The sequence below is a fragment of the Trachypithecus francoisi genome, unplaced genomic scaffold, assembly GCF_009764315.1.
Source record: "Trachypithecus francoisi isolate TF-2019V2 unplaced genomic scaffold, Tfra_2.0 Lachesis_group11, whole genome shotgun sequence".
NCBI classification, from domain to species: domain Eukaryota; kingdom Metazoa; phylum Chordata; class Mammalia; order Primates; family Cercopithecidae; genus Trachypithecus; species Trachypithecus francoisi.
In genome coordinates, this window is record NW_022681456.1 from 36,806,552 (window position 1) to 36,829,310 (window position 22,759).

The 22,759-nt window shown below is 38.0% G+C and overlaps 1 protein-coding gene and 1 long non-coding RNA gene across 2 annotated transcripts in view; one reads left to right on the top strand and one right to left on the bottom strand.

Annotated features, from left to right (window-relative positions):
* CFAP54 (cilia and flagella associated protein 54) overlaps positions 1 to 22,759 on the bottom strand; it is a 373,684-nt gene that overhangs the window by 299,478 nt on the left and 51,447 nt on the right. The window contains exons 15-19 of the mRNA XM_033220975.1: positions 17,176 to 17,252; positions 10,906 to 11,034; positions 10,417 to 10,540; positions 3,744 to 3,830; positions 3,533 to 3,654 (exon numbers count right to left, since the gene is read on the bottom strand). Of these exons, the coding sequence (XP_033076866.1) occupies positions 3,533 to 3,654; positions 3,744 to 3,830; positions 10,417 to 10,540; positions 10,906 to 11,034; positions 17,176 to 17,252 (539 nt within the window). The remainder of the gene's footprint in view (positions 1 to 3,532; positions 3,655 to 3,743; positions 3,831 to 10,416; positions 10,541 to 10,905; positions 11,035 to 17,175; positions 17,253 to 22,759) is intronic.
* The window catches only part of LOC117089577, a 100,803-nt gene that overhangs the window by 67,574 nt on the left and 10,470 nt on the right, over positions 1 to 22,759 (top strand). The window lies entirely within an intron of this gene.

Here is a 22,759-nt window from a genome sequence, read left to right on the forward strand (position 1 = left end):
CTACCCGTGAGCTTCTTCATTTGTTCTGGTCCAAATGTTTGAGTCATAACACTGTTGTTTAGGAGAGTACCCTAGGGACTGATCATTAAGCCTTAACACTTAGATAAAAACTACCACTGAGGAGCAGAGGTGGCCAAAGAAGATGTTCCTGCTCATACTGGAAACTTGAGATGTCCAGGTTTCTCGGTTCCAGAATGTTCCCCAGTTTCAGTGGTGGGAGGCAGGTACATACAGGGGAACCAGCACACTATGGCAGTACAAAGACCAGATTCAGTCATCATAAAACAAGGGGAAATCTCTCTTCAGGCTCTAAGAAGACCTGAGATTAGTAATGAGACCAATATTTCTAAAAGAAAGATAAGGTTTATTTGCCATAAAAATAGGACTGAAGTACCAGTATCCTCCAAGCACTAGACAATAGCAAACAGCTATGGAAACATCAGCTGAGAAAACGGATCTGAACACACCCCAGAAGTCTTCCAACAAAGACCAGACACCACTTGGCCTTGTGATCTCATACCACCCAACACCACCATCCAACTTCCTCATTCAAATTCTGGAAATTCAAATTTAACCAGGCTCTTCCCTAACACTCCCAGGACAGACTTCCTCACCTTGAACATTGATAGCAACTGTCCATCCAAAATTCTTAGGTTGGTGAAAAAGACTTCTCATGAACACATCTTTACTTCCTCTCTCGTCTCCCAAGCTACTATCCTCTCCCCCACCCTACTCCTACCCTTATTGCATCTATGCTTCTGTCCCACAGAATGACCTATAGAACTACAAGCACTCTATGACATTTCTAGCCTTGGGACATTGGCACATTTGTTCTCTCTGCCTGGAATGTCCTTTCTACTGTTTGCTCTCCTGTTTTTCTGGCTCTCAGTATCGTTTCAGTATTCAAATTCAAGCCATCTGTCTTTCAGCTTTCAACTTCATGTGTTCCTTAAACATTCCCCACTGTTAAGTTAGGTACTCCCCTGTTAATTTTCCCTAGCCCTCTTGCAATTAAAGCACATACTTACTTGTCTATGTCTCCACAGAGTGGATTTTTATACGAATAAGTCCAGGGACCACAAAGGCAGAACCACAAAAAGAAGGCAAATCAATCAGTATTTGCTGAATAAATAAAAGATTCCCCCCTTCTATACTCAGCATATTACCAGGCACATAGTGAACTTTCAATACATAATTGCTAAATGGATTGAAATTATTTCTTAGATGGATGAATAGACTGACAGATAACAAGTAAGTGCTACATACCAGAAATCTTGAATTTCAGTATTCTACTTTCTAACCTTCAACACCTATCCTTCTAGCTCCCTCAGACCCTCATTTTCTGGTCCTTGACCAGATGTCCTTGACCTCATAAAGATGTCCAGTCTCTTGATATTTCCATAGACACCAAGTCTTTAAATGCCTTCATGTCTTCCCTCCCTACTCAATCTGTATCCACCTTTTTAAAGCCATAAACTTTTAACTCATACCTTCATTTTTTAAAAAAAATCTAATCCTCCACAAATGTCTGCTGTCACAAATATTCTGCTGGCATTAAGAACACCACATCGGCCAGGCGCGGTGGCTCAAGCCTGTAATCCCAGCACTTTGGGAGGCCAAGACGGGTGGATCACGAAGTCAGGAGATCCAGACCATCCTGGCGAACACAGTGAAACCCCATCTCTATTAAAAACTACAAAAAAAAACTAGCCGGGGGAGGTGGTGGGTGCCTGTAGTCCCAGCTACTCAGGAGGCTAAGGCAGGAGAATGGCGTAAACCCGGGAGGCGGAGCTTGCAGTGAGCCAAGATGGCGCCACTGCACTCCAGCCTGGACGACAAAGCAAGATTCCATCTCAAAAAAAAAAACACCACATCAGGATAATGTCATACCACCATGCAGACCAAGATGTCTAAAAATTCATGGTCTCCAACTTCAGCTAGAACTTGGTGATGCTGGCCAGTCCCTTTACTTGGAGTCAACTCCCTCATCCATTCCTCCCCACTCTCCACATTATCTTTACTTTCCCCCTTCAATTATCCAACCTCATGCTCCATTGATGGCAGATATCCTTGCCTCCCACTGTATCCGATACAGGTAAGAAGGTGTATTAGTTCGTTATCACACTGCTAATAAAGACATACCTGAGACTGGGTAATTTATAAAGAAAAGAGATTTAAAAGAGACTCACAATTTTGCATGGCTGGGGAGGCCTTGGGAAACTTACAATCATGGCAGAAGAGGAAGCAAACACATTCTTCTTCACATGTCCGCAGGAGAGAGAAGAATAAGTGATTCCAGTGAAGGAGCAGGTCTTTTATCAAACTATCAGATCTCGTGAGAACTAACTCACTTTCATAAGAACAGGATGGGGGAAACCTCCCCCATGATTCAACTATCTACACCTGGTCCCTCCTACAACACATAGGGATTATGGGAACTACAATTTAAGATGAGATTTGGGTAGGGACACAGTCAAAGCATATCAAAAGGCATCAACTCAACTCCCTGCCTTCACACCAACAAACTTTTCTTATCTACATCTGTCTGTACCTCCTTTCCTTCTATATAAAAAAGTGGGCTTCAGGGCTGCCCTGAAGCCCACCCATCACTGAAGATGAATCCCTTTATCTGTGCTTTCAAAATCATCCTCTCTCTGTGTATTAACCTCTCCCTCTTATTATCTTCAATTCTCTTTGTTCTGGCTCTTCATTTTTAGCACACTATTATGCTAAATGTTCTCTATTAAACCCCTTTAGCTCCATATCCCCCTCCTAGGTTTGACCTACTTTTTTCCTTCTCTTATCAGCCAAGACATAGCATTATTCTCTACATCTTCATACATGATTCACTCAGCTAATGCCACCATAGCGAGGATCTGACTCTACCAAAATTTTTTTTTAATATTCTGGCATGATGGCATGCCTGTAGTCCCACCCACTGGAAGGCTGAGGCGGTAGGACCATTTAAACCCAGAAGTTCAAAACTGCAATGATCTAGGACTCTGCCACTGCATTCCAGCCTGGTTGACAGAGTAAGACCCTGTCTCAAAAAATAAACACATAAAATCAACATATAATGAATTAGCAAGAAGGCAGAAGAATTTCCAGGCCAGAGTGAGACCTGATTAAAAATATCAACAAGGGAATTGGTCCATAAATTAGCAGTATCCATCTAAGAGAGAAGGTACCTCAGCCAATGGACTTTAAGAATTTTAATTCCATTGTAAAGAATACACTAAGCTGGTAAAGTGTCACTCCAGTTCTATAATTTCCCTCATTTTGAGTCCTTCTGATTTTATTTGGCTTCTCATGTAGATTGTATGAAGTTCTGATAAAAAGAGAATCTCTCATTTCAGAATTCAGAACTGGAGGTACAGATTACTTCCCCTGGTCAGGATGAATTATATACAGTGAAGCTGAAAGTTCATAATTAAATGTTAAGGTCAACACATTATTTTTAATAAAAAAATGAATCATTCATTTTCACAGAAATTTTATGTCAGGATTAAAAAAAGAAATGAAATACTGTTACCATCAAAAATTCCCATGAAGATGTAGAGGTTGCATCTTTCTCGAATATTAAAAGAGCTTTCTGCATTAAGTAAATTGCTTTGGATAATGTATTCTTCTTTATTTTATTCATTAGATTTAATTCTATAAAAACAAACATTTTATCAAAAAGGTGAGATTAAAAACTATCTTTCAAATTTTTTAGAAATACCAGTTATCCCAATTTTAATTACCTGTAAAACAATCAGTGCTTCCAGATTGTTTAAACTTTTCCGGACTCTTGGTAGAAATATCTTTGCTAACAGTTGGAGTCTGCAAAACTGAAGAAGATGACTGTCATAACAATTAAGTATGTATCCAGGACAGGAAATATTTTTTAAATACTAAGGAACAACTATTCATAAAGCTACTGCTTCCTCTATCATGTCATCTTTTTTCATTAGTAGATAAAAATTCATATAAATCTACTACAATGCAGTTTTATCAAATCCTCTTTTATTTGCCACAGTATACCTCAAGGCAGAAGAAATTCCAAATTATAAAAATATTTGATTTTCTATCTCATCTTAAATAAAATCATCCTAAGGCTTGATAGAATCCAACCTACTTCTGTTGACTTTACCTTTTCACAAAGTACAGATGGCAAGTCCTGATACCAATACCAATAAGCTGTCAAAACTCTGTCCTCAACGCCCCTTCTAGAAAAACGGTTTCATCCAAGGTCCCTTCAAGAGCTCTGGGTACCACACGAAGACCTCCACTCTCTCCCAGCTGTGACTGAAGAAATCAGAGCCTCTCTCAAGATTTTGAAGTAAAACATGAACTTGCCAGTTGTTCATACTGGTATACAATTGGGACTGACCATCATGGTGGTTCAGTAAAGACAGGAATGTGGATGAGGGGAAAAAAGGATACAGCTATACTAGCCCAGGGAGATGGAAACTGTAGCACTGATTCTTGATTTTTCAGGTCTGGTCCTTAAGAGACCTGGTAATCTTTTGGTCCTTGGAGGTATGCGAGCGTAGCTATAGTAACCTTACAGTAAACCCCTTTTACTGAGTTTTAATTATTTGTGCTAATGCACATGAGCCACCATGTTATGGTAATTGATTCATGAAAAGATGTTAACAGACACCATTAAAGAATAGAACACGTCTGCAGTGGCAAAGGGTAAGGAAACATCTGCATGGAGATAGCAATGCAGAGCAGAAAATAGTACATCATTCTCTCAATACCAACGATATTATAAATGCTAATTAAGCTTTCCTGATTATAATTGTTGGAGATAAGAAGGATGAGACTGCAAAAAAATTCTGAATGCCAGATACAGATGCATCATATTTATGTCATGGTCATCAACAGGCAACCATTATTGAATAAGAATGCTAATGTAGGGAACATTAGTCTGGCAACAGCATACTAAAGAAAAACAAGGTAGGGGAACAAAGTGATCAGCTGTGCTAGGATGGCAATTCAATAAAGCCAAAAAAAAAACAAAATCAAGGAAACCCAGAGATATTGCAAGGAAATAATAACCAATTCCATTTACATTTGAACTTAAGTCTTGCATCAATATCTTTAAGTGGTCTATGATCAAAACTCATTTGGTCTTCAAAGAATTATGGATGACAATTAGAGGAAGAGGTATTTAGTAACTCCATGAGTTTAAAAAAAAAAAAAAAAAACTCTAATCCTCCACTGAAGGAAATAATACAGTTACTACGTGAGAATCACGGGCTAGTTTCTTAAAACCGACACAAAAATTCTATTTACATTCTGAAACATATTTCTGAACCAAGTATTTTCAGCCCAGAACACGTTCAAGGTTATTATGCTAAGTAATTCATTTATGTATTAGAAAAAACTTAACTTATACATGATGACACAGAGATATTTTCATTATTACTTACTTCCCTCTACACCCAGCAGGTCATAGGAGAAGTAGTTTTTGAAACTATGTTAATGTTAAAATAAAATGTAAAAAGATGAAGAGTATAAAAAATAAAAGTATGGGGAAAAAAGGAAATTTTATATAAACAGAATGCAGGCAGGGCATAGTGGCTCACACCTGTAATCCCAGCACTTTGGGAAGCCAAGGCAGACAGATCATTTGAGGTCAGGAGTTCTGAGACCAGCCTGGCCAACATGGCAAACCCCCATCTCTACTTAAAAAAAAATACAAAAATTAGCCAGGTGTGGTGGCACATGCCTGTAGTCCCAGCTACTTGAGAGGCTGAAGCAGGAGAATCACTTGAACCTTGGAGGCAGAGGTCACAGTGAGCTGAAATCACATCACTGCACTCCAGCCTGGGTGACAGAGTGAGACTGTCTCAAAAAAATAAAATAAAATAAAAAATAAAAATAAAAAACACCACAGAATGCAAATACAAAAAAAGCAGTCACAAGTCCATATCAAATTGAAAAAAAATCTAAAAATCAAATTAATTCAAGTAAATTTGGACACAGTTCTCTGATGTATGATTTTTTTAGAGATCAAATGAACTGCAAATAAATCCTTGATTTATTTAGTAGGTTTTTAATAGCAGTATTGGTTTAATAATTTTGAAAGTACTCTGTTAATTTGCCAGGATAAAACAAATGAGCAATTACACTGATGTTGTTAGGAACCAGAATGCTCAATATGGGAGAAGGAAAATACAAAAATGGAGAAGGTGAGGAGAAACCTGTTAGTGTTGGAATTGGAGATATCAAAAAGAACTTGTGGTCAGGCGCAGTGGCTCACAACTGTAATCCCAGCACTTTGGGAGTCCTAGGCAGGCAGATCACTTGAGGTCAGGAGTTCGAAACCAGCCTGGCCAACATGGTGAAACCCCATCTCCACTAAAAGTACAAAAATTAGCTGGACATGTTGGCATATGCCTGTAAACCCAGCTACTTGGGAAGCTAAGGCAGGAGAATTGCTTGAACCCAGGGGGCCAAGGTTGCAGAGAGCCAAGATTGCATCACTGCACTCCAGCCTGGGCAACAGAGTGAGACTCCATCTCAAAAAAAAAAAAACAAAAGAACTTGTGATTTAAATATATATGTGTGTGTGTGTGTGTGTGTGTGTGTATTTCTTAGCTCTAGCTACTAAAAGGAGCCATTGACATCCCAATAGCAATGAGCACTCTTAGCTTACAGATCTTGGTTTCTAAATACCATTTTCTACCAAAAGGTACCAAATATCATTGGAAAAATAGCTTATTCCAGATCTGGGGGTAGGGAAAGCAAAAGATAGGTCTAGAATATTTTGTTGTAGAGAAAGCAAAAAAAAACTCAAAGAATAATGGGGACTATATTAGTGTGTTTCATGCTGCTGATAGAGACATACCTGAGACTGGGTAATTTATACAGGAAAAAGGATTTAATGGACTTACAGTTCCATGTGGCTAGTGAAGCCTCACAATCATGGCAGAAGGCAAAGAGGAGCAAGTCACATCTCACATGGATGGCAGCAGGCAGAGAAAGAACTTGTGGAGGGGAACTCCTCTTTATAAAACCATCAGATCTTGTGAGACTTATTCAGTATCATGAGAACAGCACGGGAAAGACTTGCCCCCATTATTCAATTACCTCCAACCAGGTCCCTCCCACAACATGTGGGAATTCAAGATGAGATTCAGGTAGGGACACAGCCAAACCGTATCAGGGACATAACAAAGGAACACAGGATCCAGTATGAAGGGCCTCCCTCCCACTGGCAAAATTTATGACTTTAAGCATCACAAAGAACAATAATGGCAAGTGACTTTAAAAGATTAGTAAAAAAGGAATCTGATCCATACTGTTACTCAAAAAATTAAAAGAGGCAAAGTGGGGACAGCTCTTGTTTACAAAAGAATGTTACCAAATAAATCTAGAAGGAATAATTCAATTAGAAAATCATCACGTACAAACACTGTAACAATTAATTCAGGAAGGTTCACCAATGGAGAGTAAGATCATCGGGTGAAAGTCTGTTGGGGAACAGGATATTCATTCCTACATCACCAACAGCACCAATTAGTTTTTCACTACAAAGAGGAGAGGGACATTTATAATGCAGAGATCCGGCAGACATCAGCTTAATAAAACGACAGCACTTTGCCTCACCAATGATAAAACAAATAGCCAATGTGTGCAATCAAATGTGATACAATGGGGTATAAACGGCATCATCTGTATGGTCATGAGGAAACTACTATGAAAGATCACATTGTGGAACATGTCTTCAAAAATATCAATGTTATGAAAGAAAAAAAAGAAGCTGGAGGAGTTATTCTAGATTAAGGAAGAATACGACAACCAAATGCAATAAGTGATTTTTGATCACTTCCTAGATCATTTTAAATAAAACCCATTTTCCCCAAAAAGGATATTTGGGAACAATTATGGCAATCTGAAAATTGGATGCATAACAGAGCATGTTCTCAGACATACGTGAAAGCTAAAAAATAAAGTTTATCTCATGGAGGTAGAGAGTCGAATGATGGTTACCAGAGGCTGGGAAGGGATTGGGGGTGGGGGGATAATGAGAGATTGCTTAATGAGTACAAATATATTGTTAAATAGAAGAAAAAAGTTCTAGTGTTCAATAGGACAATAGGGTGGCTATAGTTAACAATAATTTATCTTACATTTCAAAATAGCTAGAAGATTTGAGATGTTCTCAACACAAATAACTGATAAATGTTTGAGATGATAAATATTCTAATTACCCTGGGTTGAGTTTTGTACATTGTATGCACATGCTAAATTTTGCATGTATCCCATAAATACGTACAATTATTATATGCCAATTAAAAATATAAAACTACAAAACATTTAGAAGAAAATGTAAGAAAATCTTCATGATCTGGGGTTAGGTAAGGAGTTCTTAGACAAGACACCAAAATCACATTACATAAAAGTAAACAAATGATCAATTGGATGCTGAAAAATAATTGACTGTATAATCAATAATATTATCATATCAGGCCGGGCGCGGTGGCTCAAGCCTGTAATCCCAGCACTTTGGGAGGCCGAGACGGGCGGATCACGAGGTCAGGAGATCGAGACCATCCTGGCTAACACAGTGAAACCCCGTCTCTACTAAAAATACAAAAAACTAGCCGGGCGAGATGGCGGGCGCCTGTAGTCCAGCTACTTGGGAGGCTGAGGCAGGAGAATGGCGTGAACCCGGGAGGCGGAGCTTGCAGTGAGCTGAGTGTCACTGCACTTGACAGAGCGAGATGCCTCAAAAAAAAAAAAAAAAAAAAAAAAAATTATCATATCAGTGTTAGCTTTCTTCAGAGTGATAACGGTATTATGGTTATTAAGAGAATGCCCTCGTCATTAGGTGATAAATACTAAAGTTTTCAGGGCTAAAATATATCATAATGTCTGCAACTTCTCAGCGTATGGATATGTGCATGTAAATGTATATATCTCTACACACACATAATATATTGATATCATAGGTATATACATCTATAGATGTATATACATAGATGTACAAATATATGTATTTATATGTGCATGTAAAGAGAAAGACAATAAATGTGGCAAAATGTCGTGATTGGTGGATTTAGATGAAGGTTATGTGGATGGTTACTACACTATTCTTTCAACTTTCTGAAGGCTCAAAAATTGTTAAACAAAAAGTTGAGGAAACAGTTTACCACAGTTAATTTGGTTTTATCCATATGGATATCCAATTATCCAATGAATATGAGGTATTCTATCACTTTGAAATAAACCTTGAATTACGTTAGAGCAAGATCCCCTACACTCACCTGATTTTTTTTCCTTCAGGAATGTCTTAGCTATTTATATCTTCTACCTACATTTTGTAAAAAGATTGTAAAGATCTACCAAAAACAAATCCTACTGGAATTTTTATTGAAACTGCATTGAGTCTATAGATCCATTTGAAGAAAACTGAAATCAGAATAATCTTTCTGATTATTTCGTCCTTATCAATAAACACAATCTACCTTCATTTATATTGTTCTTTAACATTTTTCAGTAAAGTCTTAAAATTTTTTGCATACTTGTAGCTCTTTGGTTAGATTGGATCCCTTGGTACCTTACAGTTTTTATTGATTAAAAAAAAAAGTTGTCTTTTTATTATATTTGCTAACTGCTTGTTGCTGTCCTATAGAAATTACATATTATATATTACATGTTATATATTATATATTATTTTTGTATATACTGATAGTTTCTTTTGCATTTTCTAGGTAGACAATCACATAATCTGGAAATAACAGTTTTGTTTCTTCTTTTCTAATGCTTATATCTTTATTTTTCTTATCCTCTTGCATTGGCTAGAATTCAGTGTAAATATTTTTTCATCTTCCTGCACTAATCAGCAGTGTGTCTACATTGCCCACTCTTAAATTAACCAGGATTTGAATAAATCTGTGTAGCTCTACATATAATATGATTTGAATGCTTTACACACCCCTTCCAGGAACTCATCCCTTTCTTATTTGATATAGATATTTCTGTGTGCCCATAATACTTTAAGCCCACCCCTATTACAAAATGTATCAATCTCAACTGATATAGTTGGCTTACTTATCTAGAAGCTCAAAAGTAGAGACTGTCTTATTTGTACCTAGCCTAATACAATGCCTGGATTTTAGTAGGTACTCAATAAATATTTGCTTGGTTGAATTAACAAAATTTAATTTACTATAACACAAACAAACATAATTAATTAAACTTTTTAAGATCTTCTTAAAAACTAACTGATTTAATATGCAAAGTGTAAAGCAATAAGGAAAGATTTAATCATGTTTTTATTGATATTAATTAGGAAAGTAGAAAAAAATGAAATTTATCTGAAAATGTCAGTCGACAAGTTTTCAAATTAAATTGATTCTGTACTGGAGTCTGACTTAAAATTGATTCAGAATAGTTACTTGCTTTAATGACTACTACCTTGCAATTTGTCCAGAAGCACAACAGCTATTCGATGCTGAGCTTGAATTAGTTCAAGATGCAAATCCATCATGAAACTATTTGAGGCAAGTTTGTAAGTATCTCCATCTATATGGTGGGTACGCTTTGGTCCAACAGAGTTGAAATAAAAAGAAATATGGTTATCAAAACACACAAAAATAGCTGTATACTATTATCACTCAAGTTATCATCATCTTATTTTTAACCATTACATCCTGCTCACTTCTTAGCCCTTTGCAGTTAGCTTAAACACTAATAAATATGCTCTTAGAATTCATCAGTGTCCTCTTCATTAACAAATTCAAAGACTCCTCACTCTCCTAGATCTCTTCTGGGAAGAGGGAAATATATTTCTGGCCTATGAGAGGTAAACCACCACAAGTCATGCTTTAATTACCTACTTTCAAGGCCAGTCCTCTTCCCAGTTAAGTGAAACTTCAATCTAATTTAAGACTTTTCCATTCTTACCTTGGCATAGCAGTGGTCAATTACTGATGATCCATTTGGCAAAGAGGTTAACATGCAATTCAAATTTATTCCACCGATTGCTTTGTCAAGAAGTTTATAAGCAAAAAGTAACTGTTCCACAGGATTTTTCTAAAATAATTTTATAAACAAAAAAGAAAAATAAAACTTAAGGGAAAATCAAATGCAACATTTCCAATTTTTGACAATAATTCAAAACCATATAGCAGAAATTTAAATAATCTATCTAACATTAACAATCTTATGTTTCTAAGTAAATGCATTTATCTGTGACTAAATGTGGAGTGCTATCAATATGGGTGAAAATAATAAATAAATTTCACCATTTTTCCAGATACAAATTAAGCCTTTCACAAACATGTATTAATACATATAACTTCCATTTATGCTTTGCAAAATTCTGATTGTACCAAATACAGGTAAATTTTTAAAACAGAGTTCACATAGTTTGTCACTTTCACATATCTAATTTGAAAAGAATTTTTTAAAACAATTTCAGAATCTCAGACTAGAAATTTAGAGTCCATCAACCCAACAGTCTATATTAGTCTACATAATGATTTTCAAAAACTAAATGCTTTTTAATGTAATCATTCTCACAGACAGGCAAATATAGAGAATAATATAAAAAGCAACCAGTTTTGCCCGAACTTTCTAATTTTCCATATTTTTCCAGATTTTTTTAAGGAAATAAAGCATACAGATATACGCATGCAATTTAAATCCCCTATATAACTGTCCACAGTGCCACTCCTCTGCCCTAGAGGTAGCCACTGTCCTTGAATTTGGTTTTACTGTTTTTGCATGTTTTTAAACTTTTACTACATGTATATGTATCCTTAACCATATGCAATATCACTTTGCATATTTTTAATTCTTTCTTATAAAATTCTGTAGGCTTCTTTTAAAACTCAACCATATGTTGTTGAAACTTATTCCTGCTGGTATATGTAACTCAATGGGTCAGTCAGGGATTGGTTATGAACACAAAACTACTCTACATATTTCAAGCAAAAGAAGACTTAATACACAGAATTAGAGGTGTTCATCACCATTGCAAGGCATGGAAGAGCCAAGATCAAGAAAGCTGCCAGTGACAATTTTGCTTCATGAGATTCTCAAGAGTTTGCTCAGAAGCCTCTGTGAACTTAAGAATCTAGGAGGTAGCTGACAACAACCTCAAGCACCTACTACACTGAAGCAGGTGAATTGCAAGAGTTTGCTCAGCATGCCTGGTAAACTCATATCATCCATCTGATACTGTGGATTAAGAACTATCTCTTCTCTTCTGCATTACAAATTCATGCAAATACCCCTCATTGGAAGACTAATTTAAAACTGTACATAAATGAGACACTGGAAATATAGTTCCAGGTTTCCCCCCTATAATGCGAAGGTAATTATAGAAGGGAATTGCAATGATGCCAAGTTTACTCTAGTACAAGCCTACTCCAGTTCATTCATCCTCACAGCTACAATGAAATGGTATTACTTGGAGGAATATATCACAATTTATCCACTCTTCTGCCAATGGACATTTAGATTACTATTTCTAAGGCCAGGCACAGTGGCTCAGCCTGTAACCCCAGCACTTGGGGAGGCCAAGGCAGGCGGATCACCTGAAGTCAGGGGTTCAAGACCAGCCTGGTCAACACTGTGAAACCATGTCCCTACCAAAAAATACAAAAATTAGTCGGACATGATGGTGCGGACCTGTAGTGCCAGCTACTTGGGAGACTGAGGCATGCGAATCACTTCAACCAGGGAGGTGGAAGCTGCAGTGAGCCCTGATCATGCCACTGCACTCCAGCCTGGGTGACAGAATGAGACCCTGTTTCAAAAAACAACAACAAAAAAGATGACTATTACTAAATATGCTGCAATGTATTGTACTTGTCTGTGAATAAGCACAAAGTTAATAGTTTCTTTTTTATTTTATTTTATTTTATTTTATTTTTGAGATGTAGTTACACTCTTGTTGCCCAGACTGGAGTGCAATGGCATGATCTCAGCTCACTGCAATCTCCGCCTCCCAGGTTCAAGCAATTCTCCTGCCTCAGCCTCCCAAGTAGCTGGAATAACAGGCATGCGCCACCACGCCAAGCTAATTTTGTATTTTTAGTAGACACAGGGCTTCTCCATGTAGGTCAGGCTTGTCTCGAACTCCTGACCTCAGGTGATCCACCCACCTTGGCCTCCAAAAGTGCTGGGATTACAGGCGTGAGCCACCATGCCCAGCCCAAAGTTGATACTTTCTTTACAGTTCTTACACCTTTTCTCTGCTTTCTTTTTTTACTTATCTGTCTAAGACTTCCAGGACATACTGAACAGAAGAATGACAGATATCTTTATGTGGTTACACCACTATTACAGGGCTGCTTTTAATCTTTTACGATAGATATAGCATTTACTTAAGGTCTTTGGATGACACCCTTTATTAGATACAGAGGTTCTTGTATATTCTTAACTACTAAGAGTTATTTTTTTAAGGATGGTTGTTTTTAAAGAAGATGGTTGTTGAATATTATCAAATGCTTTTTTTGCATCTCTTTGTCTAAGTGAAGCAGTCACATGTTTTCCTTTAATCAGCTAATGCAATGTATTGCATTATATATTTCTAGTGTTAAATCATCCTGGCATTCCTAGAATATAAACAATTTTACACTATATATACATACACACACACACACACATTCAAGAATTGCAGGCTCAGGAAGGTTCTTAAGTAACCCAAGTAGTGTAAATTCAAATTAAAAACCTACTTGAGGGCAGGCCCCAAGATTATAAATCATTAGGAGGAGGAATTTTCTCCTATCCACTCCTCTTCTCACTACCCAAGTTGAGGTATCTCCTTATATACATAGGCAGAGGCAGGATTTTTTGGTTTTGGGGAGGGTTTTTTGTCTTGTCTTGTTTTGTTATACAACAGGGTCTCACTCCAGCCTAGAATAGAGTGCAGTGGCACAATCTTGGCTCACTGCAGCCTTGATTTCCCAGACTCAGGTGATCCTCCCACCTCAGCCTCCCAAGTAGCTGGGACTACAGGCACATGCCATCACACCCAGCTAATGTTTATATTTTTTTTCTAGAGTCATGGTTTCACCATATTGCCCCGGCTGGTCTCAATCTTCTGGGCTCAAGCGATCCACCCACCTTGGCCTCCCCAAAGGGCTAGGATAAAAGGAGTGAGCCACCATGCCCAGGCCAGAGATTTTTTCCTAGTCTACCTTTTCCTAGGATATAATCTTTTGTAGGTTCTAACTTTATGTACAAGTCTCCTTTCTAACTCCCATCTTTCATGTGCCGAAGCCTCATCTCTTGTCCCTGGATGGTTGTCAAAAATCTAAGCATCTTTGTATAATAACTATGCCCATCAACCTACTGCAGCATCCACTCATAAACTTACCATGCTAGTTTTCAGTTCCCTTTTCTATTTTGGCCCCTGGGATTTACCTTACTTTCTCATGAGCTCTGCAACATGCTTGAGGATATTTGTTCAAATCTGTCCAAAATCTCTCTAAGTGTTTTCTCCCAGGAGGATGTTCAGGTCATCTTGCCATTTTGCTAGAAACAGAAGTCTCTAAAGATATCCATATATATATGGATATATATATTATATATGGATATATATAGAGAGAGAGAGAGACAGAGTCTCACTTCGTTGCCCATGCTGGAGTGCAATGGTGCGATCTCAGCTCACTGCAAACTCCGCCTCCCAGGTTCAAGCGATTCTTGCACCTCAGCCTCCCAAGTAGCTGGGACTATAGGCAGGCACCACAACGCCTGGCTAATTTTTGTATTTTTAGTAAAGACGGGGTTTTGCCATGTTGGCCAGGCTGGTGTCAAACTTCTGATATTAAGTGATCTGCCCACCTTGGCCTCCCAAAGTGCTGGGATTACAGGTGTGAACCTCCGTGCCCAGCCAGGGTATCTTTTTAACATCAAAAAATTTCAAAGACCCCACACATTCACATTCTATCATCATCATCATCACCATCACTAACACCACCATCTTCATCTTTATGATCTTCATCATCCTCATCACAGTCAACATTTCACTAAAACATGCTCCAGGTATAGGGCTAAATGTTTTACTAAAAATCTTTTAGTTGACATAGCCCAGTATAAGGTAGATACAAATTAGTTATAATTTTATAACTCATTTGTTGAAGAAAGAAATGCTCTGTGTTCAGCAAAACTTTAAAATAAGTTTTCTTTCATTTAATCACAATAGCGTCTCATACATTTTTTAAATAGTAGCATGTATATATGTAAGTTACATAATTTATCCCACCTACAGATTCTGCTGGGTGAACATATGAATTGTGGATTCTCCTTACAATAAACTGTCATTTTTCCCCCCAACTCCATTCCCCTTTCAGTGAGTCTAAAAAATCTAAGTTGAGATTCAGTGCTTTACATAAGACATAACAGAAAAACAGCAGCTATCATGTGCCAGGTACTAGTTTCCATATTACAAATATCTAATTTAAACTATATAACAACTCAGTGGAATAGGTACTACTATAATTTTCCAGATGAGGACACTTATCCTCAAAAAGACAAAATAATTCATTTAGAATCACACAAATAGTCAATATCAGAGTCCGAACTCAACCACAGGTTTCCACACCAAATGCTGCGCTCTTCAACCATGCCAAATAAACTATGTCTACCATATGCCCAGTACAGCTGAGCAGATTGTGTATTGCATAACGTTAGGGGGTAAAATTCACACTGTTGTCATCACAGACTTCTCTGTATTTATTTTGATGATTTCCCAGCAGATGGTAATAAATCATCTTTCAGGGAGGGTACATTTTTCTTATTTAAATAATAATATCAATAGTTCGTAAATGGTCTCTTGTTTCTTTGTTGTGGGAAAATTGCCACCTTAAAAGAAATCCATTTCTTATAGTGGTTTTAATTGCCAGAAAATTTCTCTCTCAAGGCAAAATCTAGCACTCTGTACCTATGAGTAGGATTTCTATATCTGCCCTACTCTGCCTCAGAGAATAAGTGCTAGCCCATAAGCCAGTGATTCTCAAACTCCAATGTCCTTAAAAATCTACCAGAGAGGCTGGGCGCGATGGCTCACACCTGTAATCCCAGCACTTTGGGAGGCTGAAGTGGGCGGATCACGAGGTCAGGAGATCGAGACCATCCTGGCTAACATGGTGAAACCCCATCTCCACTAAAAATACAAAAAAATTATCCAGGTGTGGTGGCACACACCTGTAGTCCCAGCTACCCAGGAGGCTGAGGCAGAAGACTCGCTTGAACCTGGGAGGCAGCGGTTGCAGTGAGCTGAGATCGCACCACTGCACTCCAGCCTGGGCAACAAAGCAAGGCTCCGCCTCAAAAAAAAAAAAAAATCTACCAGAGGAACTTTTAAGAATCTCACACCTGAAGTTATGATTGCACATGTCTGGAGTGAGAAATAGGAAGCTGCATACTTGGCAGACACTGTAAGTGATCCCTGGGAAAAACACTGGCAGACAGCTATTATGCCACCTCATATCTCTTATGCATATCATTCTCTGTTCTCAATTTAAGATTTCTCAAATCTAGCTCTCTTCAGAAGACACAAGACAGCATAAAGTACGCAGTTTGCATCCCCTGAAACTCAGCATTAGAAAAGGAACATGCATTTGGAAAGTAAATTCAGAATGACCCCACAGTCCTCCTGTACATTCATGATGGCATTTGATTGGTACCATTTCTTAGGACTTTATCTATTATACTAAGTATGGAAGAGAATAGATAAAATAACACTTTTAAAATTAGCACTTGTTCTTATATTTCAGAGGGCTCCCAAATATAAATGTGAGGGGTGGTGGCATGTTATTAAAAGTCAAGAAAAGTCATTTATATCTTGTATTATATAAATATCTTTTACACAAATATCTTGAAGACATTATTATTGAGGACAAGGGTTACTCCTAGGTAGGGGAAAGGCAAGGTGATCAAGAGAGGTGAGCAGAGAAGGTGAGTTTTATCTATACTAGTAATATTTTGTTTCTTAAGCTAGCATATGAGGAAATGGTAAATTATAATGGGGCTTCATCACAATATTCTTCATAAAAGGTAGAAAAATGTCCCTATATTTCTCAATATATAAAACCATATAATCCTCAAATTTTAAATATTCAAAATTATTTCTACAATTAACTATTATGCATTTACAAATTTAATATTATTTGAAAATAAAAATTCATGTTTCACCTAAATTTTCTAAATATGTAGTAATACCTGTAATATTGGAAGAATATTTGTGGTCCCTTTTGGAGCTCCAAGGAATTCGTTAGTCCCTTCTCTTAAAGGTACGTCTGGAAAAGAAAGAAAAGAGAAAGAGAATGAAGGATGGAAGGGAAGGAAAAAGAGGAGATGAAAAAAAAAGGAAGAGTAGGAAGAGGAAGAGGACAAGGCAAGAGCAAGGAGGAAACAAAAGAAGGAAGGACCAGAGGAATAAAAAGGAGGAAAGAGAAAAATGGAAAGAAAGCAGTGAATCATAATCATAAAAAACTTTATGCTAAACTTTTTAATTACCCATAATCTTAGAAATGATTCACACTAGAATGTGACTAAGCAACAAATTATTTACTCCATGTAATTAAATTTTTTTCTTCTATAAGGTAATTTTTAAAAAATCTTGTAATGTAACAAACCAAATCAAATATATATCAACAAATCAATATCATCTTTCTCTATATTCTATAAGGTCCATTTAAAATCTTTCAGAGGCCAGGTGCGGCAGCTTACACCTGTAATCCCAGCACTTTGGGAGGCCGAGGCGAGTAGATCACCTGAGGTCAGGAGTTCGAGACTAGCCTGGGCAACATGATGAAACCTCACCTCTACTAAAAATACAAAAATTAGCCAGGCGTGGTGGCGCATGCCTGTAATCCCAGCTACTGGGGGGTGCTGAGGCAGGAGAACTGCTTGAACCCGGGAGGCAGGGGTTGCAGTGAGCCAAGATCAAGCCACTGTCACTCCAGCCTGGGCAACAGAGCAGGACTTCATCTCAAAATATAAATAAATAAATAAATAAGCTTTCAGAAAATAACAGCATAGAAACCTTATCAATTTGGACAAATATCAGAGAAGACTTGTACTTTATGTTTTATGTGGCAACAAGGTGCTAAGAATAACATTCTTAGAAGTTATAAGAATTTATGTATCTAAATGGGGACAACCCCTCATTACATAAATATAGAAGTTTTCAAATGTATAAATGGATTATGCTCCAATATTCATTAGCTCTTCAGAAATGAAACATGTTGACAAAGAATCAATAACTTAAATTTTATTTAGCCCATTTATAATGGTATCAAACAATAATCTCCCCCACAGTAACTAGTAAATAAAACAGTAACATTAAGTAAGAAATAGACTTTTTTTTTTTTTTTTTTTTTTTTTTGAGACGGAGTCTCACTCTGTTGCCCAGGCTAGAGTGCAGTGGTGTGATCTCGGCTCACTGTAACCTCCACCTCCCAGGTTCAGGTGATTCTCCTGCCTCAGCCTCCGAGCAGCTGGAACTAAAGGCACATGCCACCATGCTTGGCTAATTTTTGTATTTTTAGTAGAAGCAGGGTTTCACCATGTTGGCCATGCTGGTCTCGAACTCCTGACCTCATGTGATCCACCTGGCTTAGCCTACCAAAGTGCTGAGATTATAGGCATGAGCCACTGCGCCTGGCCAGAAATAGACATTTTTAAAAAGTAATCAGTAATGGATAATGTAGAAAAATTCTCTTGGCTGAAGAAAAGCTGGAAACTATATATTTTTAACTCGACAAGCTAAGAAGATGGTGAAAATAAATAAATAAATAAATAATAAATAAATACATGGCCAGGATCTTAGGAAGGAAGTATGGAGAAAAAAACAAACTATTTTTCCCTGCTCTCATACCACAACAATCAACACAGATTTCTGTGACCAAATGTGGAGTGGGGGGTCCCCACATAACAAACATGCAACCAATTCTGCAGTGGACACCAGCTGGGTATTCTCCAACCCTGTTCACTTCCAACACTACCTTGCAGATAGAGTCAGATCACACAGATTGAGGACTCAGTCCCATGAGACTGCTGCTTCCCCCACCCTACTCCCTGCTTCTAATGCTGACCATAAGCCCCAGCTGGTTTTACCTGTGCTTCTGACCAACTGGCTACAAACTAAGGTTCCCATGGTCCCCTCCCTGGGTCTGATTAATTTGCAAGAGTGGCTCACAGAACTCAGGGAAACAGTTATGTTTATCATTTTATCATAAAGGTTATTACAAAAGATACAGATAAAGAGATACATAGCACAAGGCATAAAGGAAGGGGCATGGCACTTCCTTGCGCTCTCAGGACCACCACCCACCAGGAACCTCCAAGTGCTCAGCTATCCAGAAGTTCTCTACACCATGTCCTCATGGACCTTTTATGGAGACTTCATTAGATACGCATAAATTGATGGATGTACAGCTGTGCAGAAAAGTGATTGGACAAAAAGGGTATGATCTAATACCCTTTAGAAACCCATTGCTACGATTTGAATATTTGTCTCCTCCAAACTCATGTTGAAATTTAATCCTCAATGTGGTAGTATTGAGAGATGGATCCCATAAGAGATGACTGGGTCACGAGGGCTCTCCTCACATGAATAGGCTAACTCATTCACAGACTAATGGATTAACAGGTTAATGGATTGATGAGTTATCATGGGAGTGGGACTGGTGACTATTTTTTTTTTTGGAAATATATTAAGTTTATTTTTTAAAAAATACTTTACACTCACTCATATTTTACTTACTGGCCCTGTTTTATGTCATTTCAGAGTTTTGTATCTTTTTTTAATTTATTACACTTTAAGTTTTGGGATACATGTGCAGGATGTGCAGGTTTGTTACATAGGTACACACGTGCCATGGTGGTTTGCTGCACCCATCAACCCATTATCTATATTAGGTATTTCTCCTAATGCTATCCTTCCCCTAACCCCCCACCCCGACTGGACTGGTGACTTTATAAGAAGAGGAAGAGGTCGGGTGCAGTGGCTCATACCTTTAATCTCAGCACTTTGGAAGGCCGAGGCGGGTGGATCACCTGAGGTCAGGAATTCAAGACCAGCCTGGCCAACATGGTGAAACTCTGTCTCTACTAAAAATACAAAAAAATTAGCTGGCGTGGTGGCTCATGCCTGTAATCCCAGCTACTCGGGAGGCTGAGGCGAGAGATTCACTTGAACCCAGGAGGCAGAGGCTGCAGTGAGCCAAGATCGTGCCACCGCACTCCAGCCTGGGCGAAAGAATGAGACTCCGTCTCAAAGGAAAAAAAAAAAAAAGAAAAGGAAGAGATTCCTGAGGTAGCTTCCTCAGCCCCCTATCATTGATGTCCTGCACCACCTCAGACACTGCAGAAAGTCTCCATGAGTAAGAAAGCCCTCACCAGATGCAGCCCCTAGACTTTGCATTTCTCAGCCTCCACAACCGTAAGAAATAAGGTCCTTTTCTTTATAAATTACTCAGTTTCGGGTATTCTGTTATAAGCAACAGAAAATGGACTAAGATATCCAGCAAGGCCTGTCTGTTCAGATTCTTCTTGGCCTCTCTGTGCCACATTCCTTCCTCCTGGGTATGGGGCAGGACCCCTTCTGAAATGAGTCTTATGTCCTACAATCAGACAAGGTAGGTCAGAGAAATTCTTCATGATCAACTCCAAGACAGAGAGGCAGGAGAAGATTAGAGTATATTTTCAGTTTCTATGGCCATCCTTGGAGAGAAAAAGGAGCAGGTGAAAGGAGGAAAGTAGAAAGTCAGAGAGAGAGAAAGAGAGAGAGAGATTGTTTTCTGAGGTCTGCTTCTGAGGCCTAAAGTGCCCCAACATTATAACAAAAGACTCTCTTTCACTTTTATTGCTCCAAAGCTGATCTGAAACTACTTCAGGAACCAAGGACAAAAAGCCACTCTTGAACAAAAGGTATGTATGCTTGTTGTTTTAGTCACTTGGGAAATGAGAACTATGGGAGTCATGAGCCAGGAACTGTGGACAAAAATAATTATTTTTATATATATAGCATACAAAATACATGTGTTCATTGATGGTTTATGTTATTGGGAAGGTTTCCAGTCCACAGTAGGCTATCAGAGTTAAGTTTTGGAGGAGCCAAAACATGGATTTAGGATGGGTGCCCCTAACCCTCATGTTGTTCAACGGTCAACTGCATATATATATCTCTTAGTGTGTATATATACATATATCTTAGTGTATATATATATACACACACATATATCTTAGTGTATATATATATCTTAGTATCACAGAGTCACATCTGAATCTTGGAAAGGGAGGCCAGAGAGCATAGAACATTCCCACTGGGGCTTATGTCAATTCTGGAGAGAGAAGCTGAGAAACTGAGTGACACCTCTGATAGCCTTGAGAGAAAAGCAACAGGGATTGGTATCCAGAGCCCATCAAGGATGAGAAGCAAAAGAAGTTAGGGTGAACTGAAAATAGATCTTCAAGGAGAAAACATTTCATCTTCAAAATATCTTAATCCCTCAAACTGGAATAATGGGATCCTAGAGTATTAGTGCCTTCATGCATCTAGTAAAAGCAAGCATAAATCTTCCCTAGAAAAACATCATCCAAAGCCTCAATTATTTCTACAAAATATTTAGAAATAATAATGTCCATTACATGCTCAAAAATAATCAGACTAGCCAAACAGGTGATGAAGTAAGTTCTTCATTGAAGACTTCAGTATAATAAATGCAAAAGGAATGACAGAAGTTAGGAGTCCCTCCTGGCTTCTTACCCCCAGTCTCCTAACAGCCCTCTACCAATGGCAGATAAAATCTGTAGAAATACAACTTCATTGTATTTGTTCTGTATGGTCTCCTAGAGGTCCCTCACGGGACTAGGCCCTGAACTCACAACAGCAGCCTTCTCATTAACTTACCATGCGTTACCTGGGGCTTCCTTTCCTCCCCTGTCTCACTTCTCCACTGTGCTTCCCTGGATAAAGTCCCAAATAAACTACTTCACTCAAATCATTATCTCAGAACCTGCTTCTGGGGAACCAACCTAGACCTGAACTCAGAGACAAATCTTTATAGCACAGAAAGTGGGATAACTAGGCATGGTGTGCCTCCTGATTCAATGCAAGGGAGTAAATAGCACTACCTATGAAGTACTGTTGCTGAAAAATAAGACAATTGGCAAGAATTCTTCTTAACAAAGTATCACCAGAATCTAAGTAAGCATCCAGATCTAACTACCAGGTGAGAAGCAAGTTAACCAACATCACATGGAAGGAAATAATCAAATCCAGAATGTGGAAAATCCCACAGGATAATGACTCAGCTTCTTCAAAAGATAAATGTCTTGAAAGGGGAGTAGGAAGGAGAGAAACCATTAGAGATTAGAGAGATTTAAGAGACATGTCAAGAAAATACAATGTGTGGGCCTTGTTTGGATTCTGATTGGAACAAACCAACTTTAAAAGATATTTTTGAATACAATCAGGGACATGGGAATTATTCTCCATTTTGTAAGATATAATAATAACGGCACTGTGGTTTTATGTTAAAAAAAATCCTTATCTGTTAGATAAATAGTTGGATACACATACATACACATGGTGGGGTGGTATTTGCTGGAAAAATTACATATCTGTTTTAAATTACTCATAGAGGGGGAAATGTTGCAGAGAGAGATGAAATAAGATTGAAAAAGATGTTGATAATTATTGGTGCTGGATGATGCATAATGGTGATTTATTTTTTCTCTCTATATTTAAAGTTCTGCATAACAAAAGTTTTTAAAAGGAAAAAAAGCATTTTCAGCC